This window comes from Ichthyophthirius multifiliis (genome assembly GCF_000220395.1).
Source record: "Ichthyophthirius multifiliis unplaced genomic scaffold scaff_1120509250761, whole genome shotgun sequence".
Lineage (NCBI taxonomy): Eukaryota > Ciliophora > Oligohymenophorea > Hymenostomatida > Ichthyophthirius > Ichthyophthirius multifiliis.
Window position 1 is genome coordinate 1 of NW_004086477.1, and position 9,633 is coordinate 9,633.

At 13.6% G+C, this 9,633-nt stretch overlaps 1 protein-coding gene across 1 annotated transcript, besides 18 other annotated features; it reads left to right on the top strand. All coding sequences in view use genetic code 6, as the record gives it.

The window, feature by feature from the left end:
- The first annotated feature begins 9 nt into the window (after positions 1-9).
- Positions 10-45: a microsatellite.
- Positions 46-50: 5 nt separating this feature from the next.
- Positions 51-99: a microsatellite.
- An 841-nt stretch (positions 100-940) lies between these two features.
- Positions 941-1,022: a microsatellite.
- Positions 958-1,031: a microsatellite.
- Positions 1,001-1,039: a microsatellite.
- Positions 1,040-1,176: 137 nt separating this feature from the next.
- Positions 1,177-1,232: a microsatellite.
- A 270-nt stretch (positions 1,233-1,502) lies between these two features.
- Positions 1,503-1,552: a microsatellite.
- A 428-nt stretch (positions 1,553-1,980) lies between these two features.
- Positions 1,981-2,072: a microsatellite.
- An 869-nt stretch (positions 2,073-2,941) lies between these two features.
- Positions 2,942-3,010: a microsatellite.
- Positions 3,011-3,691: 681 nt separating this feature from the next.
- Positions 3,692-3,754: a microsatellite.
- IMG5_094110 (hypothetical protein) lies at positions 3,755-4,905 on the top strand (the record flags this gene model as incomplete). Its single annotated transcript, XM_004035596.1, has 6 exons — positions 3,755-3,895; positions 3,958-4,042; positions 4,123-4,187; positions 4,419-4,576; positions 4,626-4,754; positions 4,815-4,905. 6 exons carry the CDS (start codon positions 3,755-3,757, stop codon positions 4,903-4,905), a joined length of 669 nt encoding a protein of 222 aa, XP_004035644.1.
- An 835-nt stretch (positions 4,906-5,740) lies between these two features.
- Positions 5,741-5,785: a microsatellite.
- A 64-nt stretch (positions 5,786-5,849) lies between these two features.
- Positions 5,850-5,931: a microsatellite.
- Positions 5,880-5,983: a microsatellite.
- Positions 5,911-5,991: a microsatellite.
- Positions 5,992-6,515: 524 nt separating this feature from the next.
- Positions 6,516-6,552: a microsatellite.
- Positions 6,553-8,431: 1,879 nt separating this feature from the next.
- Positions 8,432-8,490: a microsatellite.
- Positions 8,491-9,195: 705 nt separating this feature from the next.
- Positions 9,196-9,265: a microsatellite.
- Positions 9,209-9,265: a microsatellite.
- Positions 9,266-9,633: the final 368 nt, after the last annotated feature.

Consider the following 9,633-nt stretch of genomic DNA (forward strand, 5'->3'; position numbering starts at 1 on the left):
CACTAATAAAAATAATAAAAAAAAAATAGAATAATAAAAAAAAAAATTAAATATATATATATATATAATATATATATATATATATATATATATTTATATTTAAATATTTTTATTTTACCATATTTCTATGTTAACATTTTAAATTTAATCACATCTATCAAACATATTTTTTTATAAAATTTAAAGACAATCCGTTGTTAAGCATCTTTTTCTTTTTTTAAAATAAAATAAATATATAAATATATAATTCATACTTTAATTCATATATGTTAACATATTCAGGATTCAATTAAATATAAAATCCATTTATCATTTCAAATTATAAATATTAAAGTGTTTTATTATTTATTTAATTTAAAATAATAATTAATTGTTAGGATTCAGCAGTTATTTCTTAATTTTAATTTCCTTATTATTATTATTGTTAATTTAAATTTTGTTCTTCAACTTATGCATTTCCTTTTATATTAATTTTTTTAAATCCAGCAAAACAGGCTTAATTAATCAAATTTCTAAAAATAGCACTTTCTGTTATATCAATATGAGATTTACTTTAATTATTTTTTAAAATTTCTTAAAAAAAAAAAAATACTCAAAATATATATGAAGAATATCACTACAATTTTTAAAAAGATAATTAGTTTCAGCTTATCTTAAAATAAAATTATCTTAATAATCATTAAGTTGTATGTTTTCATAATAAGTAGATTCTGTAAATATGGATAGTACTCCTTCTAATTAAAGAGCTATTTTTTCTTTTTTAAAAGTTTAGATTTATTTATATCAAAAAAACATTTTAAAATTTAATTAAATTCTTCTAAATTTAACGATAAACATGCATCCTTATCTATTTTTAAAATAAACTCATTTATTGTCTCATAACTTAAAAATCCTGATCTTAATTTATACATTATATCAGTATTCCATTATTAATGTCCCCTATATATATGAATATACATATATATATATATTTATATATAATATATATATAGTATATATATATATTATTTATATTATTATATTTTTTATATTACTTTATTTCTAATTTTAAATTTAAATAATTAAAAGTAAAAAATATTTTGTTAGATATTTAGACTTCTAAAAATTTAGTATTTCCTTATAATATTAAAACTAATAATTATAATTATTTTTAAATTGGCATATTCCTATATTTTAATATAATTTAATTAATATAATAAATATATAATTATAATAAATAAAAAAAAGATATACTCTATGTTTAATTTAAGTCCAACAAGAGATTTATTCATTCTTAAACATATAGCAAAGCTTAAAATTTAGACATAATTTTATTAACTTTCTTCTCCTCTTTATTTTATTTTATTCATATAAAAAATAAATTGATATTAAAATACTAAAAAATTAATTCAAAATTTTTCAAATTTTAATTATTAATTAAACAATTACATAATTATTTTGCACATTCAGGGCTCATATAAAAATCTTTTCTATTAAAAAGAATAATTATACAAATAAATAATATAAATATTATATTTATATTTATTAAATAAATATATATTAATATTTTTAACCCTTTTAAAACACTTAAATTATTCAAAGATTATTATAATTAAACAGATTCAAATAATTAAGAAAAATCTGCATCATTAGCTTAATATAAATTTATTTTTAAAGATTAGAGGTTATTTTAACTTGCCAAACATTTCGAAAAATATTCAACGGATTATTGATCTAAAGTATTTTTATCAGCAAAACCTACTTTTATCGATTTTAAGCATTTAAAAGTTTACAAGATTTAAAAAAACTAAGTCGATCCTAACGAACTAATATTATTATTTCCTACTAAAAAAAAATTAAAATATAGAAAATATAATATATTTACTAAAAATTAATGCTAATCTCTTAAATATTTTAATTATTTTTTAATGGTTATATTAAAGAAATGCAACCTTAATCAGAAATTTTATTCCATTGTCTTTTAAAAATAAAAAATATAAAATATAATAATAATATATATATATATATATATATATATAAATATATATATATAAATAAAAATATATATAAATATATAAATATATATATTTATAATTATATTTTATACCCTATATCTATATTAATTTTTTGTAAATTTTAAATACTTTATATTGCATTTGAAAAATATTAACAATTTTGTAAATTTAAATAATTTTTTTGTCCGTAAGTAACTGATAATTCTTAAAGTGATTTTTAATTTTTTAAAAAAGTGAAAAGATTTAATGAATCAGTTGATAATTTATCAATTTTATTCATTATTTTTATATTAAATGAATATAATTTTGGCAAATGTAGTGTTTAACAGTGTTTAAATAAAATACTACCAACATTATTTCTATCTCCTATTTCTAATTTTATTTTGTTTAAACTGTTCTTGTAATAATTTAAAAATTAAAAAAACTTCTCACTAATACCTTAACTTATATCAGAATTATTTTCTCCAATAAAAATTATCATTTCTTAGAAAGAAGGAAATGCATTCATTATTATATTTAATATTTTATCAAGTTATTATGTTTTCATAAATATATTTTCCCTATTTTGTAATTAAAGAATTATTTATATATATTAAATTATATTTAATATGTATAAATATATTTATATATATATACATAATTATATTACCTTATATCTAAAAATAAAAATTAATCATATACTTCTATTGAAAAAAGTTATGTAAAATAAAAAGTTGCAAACTATAAATTTTTTTATGCCAAAAATATTTCAGCTAAATCAATACATTCTTATATTGAGATAATTTTTTCTTATCTAATGATATATATTTTTTAAAATTAATATTTTTATTTTTTATATAAAAATGCCTTATCCATAAAATTTTATTGTTTAAACTTTATATTTTATTTAATAATCTACATATATACATTAAACTATCTATATTAGGAAAATTATTAGGTCTTTTATTTATATATTTATAAATATATATATATATATATATATTTATATATATTTATATATATATTTATATATATATTATTTTTTTATAAAATATATAATTTACCTTATTTCCATTTAAAAATTCTTTAAATTGCTTAATTATTATCTATTTTGTAAATATTCTAATTTCGCGCTTATTTGCAATAATTCTTTTCCTTAAATTTATTACTTTTCTCTATTTATTTATATTAATGGATTTTTTTTTTTAATAATAAATAATATACTTTATTATTATTGAAATTCCTAATGTATTTGAAGAAACTTATTAAAAAGCAACATCTAATTATGTTTGCTTGTTAATCCCTTTATTTCTTTATTAAAATGTTTCTTAAGTCTTATTTGTAGTAAATTATTGTTTACTTTTATTTTATATATATTTTTTTTGTTTGAACAAATAACAATATTATTATTTAATTTTAATACTCAAATAAAAATTCGCAGTAATTATTTTAAGGTATTTCAAGAATTATTTTTTACTTCATTTTTTTTATATTATATATATATATTAAATATTTAGAAAAATATATTTATTATTAATTATTTTCTTTTTAAATATTTTTTGTTTTATAATAAACAGAAATCTACAAAAAATCTAAGATATATTTAAGATTAAAATAAAATAAACATATATATATACATATATTATATAAAAATTATTTCTATTTAATAAAATAAATTATATTTTTATTATTTAATAAAACTATTTATTTAAAAATCATATAATAATAATAAAAAAAAGTTATAAAAAATTATAATAATATTAAAAAAAAATAAAAAAAAAATGGAAGAAGAATCAATATTTAATCTCATACCTAAAGAATACGTCCCTCCTCCAAAAGAAAGGAGATATAAATCTTAATATCCTCCAGATTTAGCCCCAACAGGATCTACTTTAATTAATCATACAACTTCTCGTCCCGGAGTATATAATTATTTATTATTTAAATATTTAAAAATTTAAATAATTTTTATAAAAAAAAAAAGGTTGCAAATTTACTTGGGGATTTCTAACTAGTTAAAGGTCCACATTAACACATAGATAATGCAAAAACATTTGGAAAAGTACCAGGTAATTATAATCCAAATATGTAAAAACAAGTTTTATTAAATATTTAAAAATTTAAAAATTAAATAATTAATACATTTTAGGAAGCATAAAACCTTAAACATCTGAGTACAGAAAGAAAAATACAGGAACAATGGGATCAAATAAAGTAAAATAAAATAAAAATCATTTTATTAATAATAATTTTAAAGCTGCCTTAAGTTAAATAATTTAAATACTAAGATGAAGAAAATAGAAAGACTAAAGTTCCTTCGAAAAACGAAAAACCTTTAATGGGATAGATTTCAAAAAAAATTATATAGTGAGTAATGCTGTTGAAAATATATTAAGTGTAAATAAATATATATATATAGTTATTTTATATCGCATTTTTTTAAAGGTCCCTAAAATTTTAAAATAAGAAGATGATTTCTTAAAAAAGAAAGATTATGGAAAAATCCCTGATTATTTAACTTAAAATAAGCAAAATTTAGAAAATGAATATAAAATGATTTAAAACCTTCATTTAACTAAAACTGAGGAAGTTGAAAGACAAAAGTAAATTTTCTAAAATACTAAATGTTTTTAATTATTTTTTTTAAAAAAGATATATGATGTCGTAAGAAGAAATTAAATAACTTAGAGATGGATTAAAAGCAAAATGGGAAGCAGTTAATAATAAATATTAGACTATTACACATATTAATAAAATAGATACTATAGGATTAAAAAGAAAGTACTAATTTTATACATATATTTTATTTTCTTTATATATAAATATATTTAAAAAATTTAGGAAAGAAGATAGCGAAAAAGAATTAGCCCAATTAGAAAAAGATATAGCTAAATTAAATAAATTATTTGTCTTTGTTGATACTAATAACTGATTTTTTATTTAGAATTAGATAATAACTACAAATTAAATAAAAGAATATAAATATTATATTTATATAAATCTTTAAAAAAAAAAAAATACCTATAGTATTTATAAATTAGTAAAATAATTTTTGAATTAAATTTGTTTAATTTTATCAAAATTCAAATACGAATAAACAAACATTATTTTTGCCTTTAATTGATATTCTAAAAGAATATAAATTCTTTAATATTCATTATTTTATTAATTAAAATATTTCAAAAAAATATAATTTTTTTATTCTATCTTTTTAAATATTTTTTATAAAAAAAATTAATTAAATAAATACAAATTAATATTAATTTATTTATTAAAACACATATAATTTAATAATTTTTTTCATTTAATTTTTATTTATCATTTTATCAAATAAAAGAAAAAAATTATAATTATTAATATTTTTTTAAAAATACAAATATATATAATAACTTTTTTTTAGTTATAATTTTCTTTTTATATAAAATATTTATTTTTTTATTTACGATTCTAAAATTTAAATTAAATATAAAATAAATAAAAAATTTTAAGATCAAATTATAATGATATATTTTTAAAAATTAACAAAAATATTATTAGATATAAATGAAAAAATTAGATTACTTAAATAAATGATAACTTTTAAAAAATAAATGCATTTTATTATTAATCAGTAAAAAATATATTTATTTATTTTTAAAAATAAAAATAATAAAAACATAGCATTAATTATTTATAAATATTAATATGAAATGAAATAAATATATAAATCAAATATAAGTTAAAATTTTAATAATAATATATGCATAATTAAATGAAAAAAATATCTTTTATTAATATTCAAAAAAATAAATTATTATTTTAAAAAAAATAAAAAAATTTTCTTAATATTCATTGAAAATGTATTGTTAAAGATAATCATTTATAATGAATTCATAAATATATAAATATATATATATAAAAAAATAATATATATATATATATATATTTATTTAAATTATATTTATATATATATTTATATTTTTTACAATTTTTTTTTATTTTTATCTATATTTATATTTTTATATATATTTTTTTTTATAATAATAAGAAATTAATTTAATATTAGTATCCTTATTGAATTTTTATTTTGCATTATATATTAATATAATATTTTGTCTATTAGGTATACCAATAAATTATGCAAAACAAAAGTTTCTAATCATCATGATATCTTCTATCATTTTTTTAAAAAAAGAGGTTTATTCTTTATATACAGCTATAAACACAAACGTTAATATATTTTTTATATTTTACTGATTTAGCTCTAACTTTAAATACATAAAAGAATAAAAAAATTAAATTATGTTTTAAATATCCTTCATCTTCATTATATGTATTGTTTAATTACATTAAGTTATTACGTTATAGAATTTATTAAAATAAAAATCATTAAAATATAACCAAAGATATTAGTGGAAAATTATTATTGTAATTATAAAAAAACTATAAGAATAACATAAAAATGAATAATTTAATATAATTAATTTGCGTGTATAAATAGAAAGATATAATATGAATATCTATTAATATATATAAAAAAATCTAAATTAAATATTTAAATATTTAATTTATTAAAATTAATATTATTAAAAATTAATATATATACAATTAACTATATTTATTATATTTTTTTTTTTTAAAAATTTAAACCAAATAAAATAAATATATTTAAACTTATATATCATTTTAAAAGTTATAAAATTAATAATATTCTTATTTAAAATCAACATCTGATATTTATTAATTATAAAAATATCATAATTTTTACAAATATTCATTAAAAAGATTTTTATTAAATTTTAAAATAAAAATATTAAATATTATTTATTATATATAATTTATTTTTAAAAGTTTGTAATGTATTTTTTAATAAAAGAATTTTTTTGGAGTATATAGTCTATAAAAATAATAAATTTTATAGAAAAATTAAAATAAATATTATTTAATTATTAAAGTTTAATAAAAATAAGTTTATTAAGTATATTATATATTTTAAAGAAATAATTATTTTCTAAAAGAAAATTTTTATGTTTAAATCAAAAAAATATTATTTCTATTTTATTAAATAGATATTTACAAAAGCATTATTTTTAATTTTGAATAGTTTTTTCAAAAAAAAATTATCGCCATAATTTTATTAAAGGATAAGTAATAATTTCTGTTAAAAAAAATAAAGCACTTTTAATTATTGTCTTTTATTTTATTTTGTTTGGGCATTTTAATATTATATTATATAATAATTTCTTTAAAAAAATAATTTTATAATTATTGTTTTGTTCACATAATTAATTAATGAAAATACCTTTAATTTGAATATTTTTTTTGACATTATATATTTTCATAGAAATAAAATATAATATAAGACTTTCAAAAATAAAGTAAAGAATTTATAAAGTATATTTTTTTTAATTAATTATATTTATTAAAAAATTTACATTATAACTTATAATTTTTTATTTTTTATAAAATTTAAGAATTTTATATATTTTGAAAATAATATCATCATAGAAAGTATATTTATAATAACAATATAAGTATTTATTAAAACAAATATTAAAATATTTTATTTTCTATTAAAAAAAAACAAAAAATGAAATTATAAAATGAAAGACTTAAAGTAGACCGTTAATTTTTCACAAAAATGTTAGAATTAGAAAAATTATTCCATAGTTAAGAAATAAACATATAATAAATAAGCGATTTAATAACAATGTACGCTACAGCAGTCGAATATTACGATTCCATAAAGGACTCATCAAAATATTATTATATGGACAAAATCCAATTTGTATTAAGCAGAAAAGAATCAATAGAATAAATAACATGTTAACAAACCTAAAAATAAATATAAACAAAGGGCTAAGCATTGTTTTAAAGTACATTTGATAGCCAATAGGTGGATATAGACAGGGACTTTTCAGCAATAACTACAGCCAATTATTTTGGAAGGGAAAGTGTTATATAGAGAAAAATAAGGGGAGAATATAATATTAATAGTGAATTAGTGGATTATAGATTAAATGAATAGAATTAATTGTAAGATATTTTAAATAATATAGAAAAAACATTCAATTAGAACGATAATATTGTGGAAAATGACCTTAAAGAATAGGATAAAATTCTTCTTGAAAGAATTGCAAAAAGAAAGGCAAAAATAAATTTAAATAAAAAAAATTATTAAAAATCAAATAGCTTTAATGAAGAAGAAATTAAATAAGAAAATTCGCCTTAGAAAAACTAAACTTAAAAAATTAGCATATAATAAAGTTCGTCTAAAAAAGAAGAAATTTAGGAATTAAAATAAAGCTTTTAATATTCTTATTAAAGATTAAATAATTCTATTAGTACGAATAGATTAACTATTTCAAAAGCTAATAATAAATCATTTTTTAATGAAGCTGATAGAAATAATGATAATCTAGATACTATATTTTCTAATTATGGAAGAAGTGCTTTAAGAAATCCTTTTGAAGATGATGATAATTGATTTAAATAAAATAATAATATTATATATAAAATAAATAATTAATTATAAATATGGAATTTAATTTTTAAAATTTAATAATTTACATTATTTATAAAATAAAAATCTTAAAATAATTTTTTTATAAAAACAAAACTAAAAAACATTTCATTTTATTTAATACTATTCTTTTAATCATATTTTAATATTTAATTTTAGTTAATATTAAATCTTAATGATTATTCAAAAAAAATATAATTATTAATTTAATTTTTAAGATTTTTTTATTTTTTATTTAAAATAATGCCATCTTTGTCTATATCATTTTTTTCGATGATTAAAAGCCTATTTATATAAAAATATTTCATATTAAAAATAATTTTCATGATATATCTTCTTTTTATTTTTAATTTTAAATAATTTGTTTTGATTTTTGTAGTTGTAAATAATAAATCTTTTTACTTAATTAAAATATTTATTTTAAAAACAGAATTATCAAGGTAAAAATTAAAGTTTATATTATATAAAACAGAGATTGTAAAAATGCTTACACACTTTAGTTAAATAAAAAGTTTTAATCAAATTTAAATAATAAAAATTATAATTGTCTACTAAAATTGGCTATTAAATTAATATTATGATAAATTCCATAATATTTAATACATTTAAAAATATAATTCTATTATCTATTATAAATTTAAAATATGTTTTAAAAATTTTTTGAATTAAAATATTATATATTTAAAGTATATAGATAATATATTTGTATTGTTATTGTAAATATATAATAAATTATATATATTTATATATATATATATATATATATATTTATACATATATATTTATATATCTTTTTCTATTTAATTAATACACTATATTTAAAACTTTTTATTTTAAATAATTAAAATATAAATATAATATTGATACAAAAATAAAGAAAAGATATTTATATATTTAAATTTAAAAAATTAAATTATAATTATTTTTTTGAAAATAAATAAAAATTATTAAAAAATAGTTAAAATATTAATTTATTTGTTAAAATAAATAAATTTGAAAATAATTAGATGATAAAACTTTTAATATTTAATATTTTTTTTATTAATTGGAATCTTTAATATTTATATATATATTGTTATAATGTATTTAATTTATTTTAGCATTACATATGTATGTATTTTTTTATATTATTAGAGATAACGTGAAATTTTATATTTA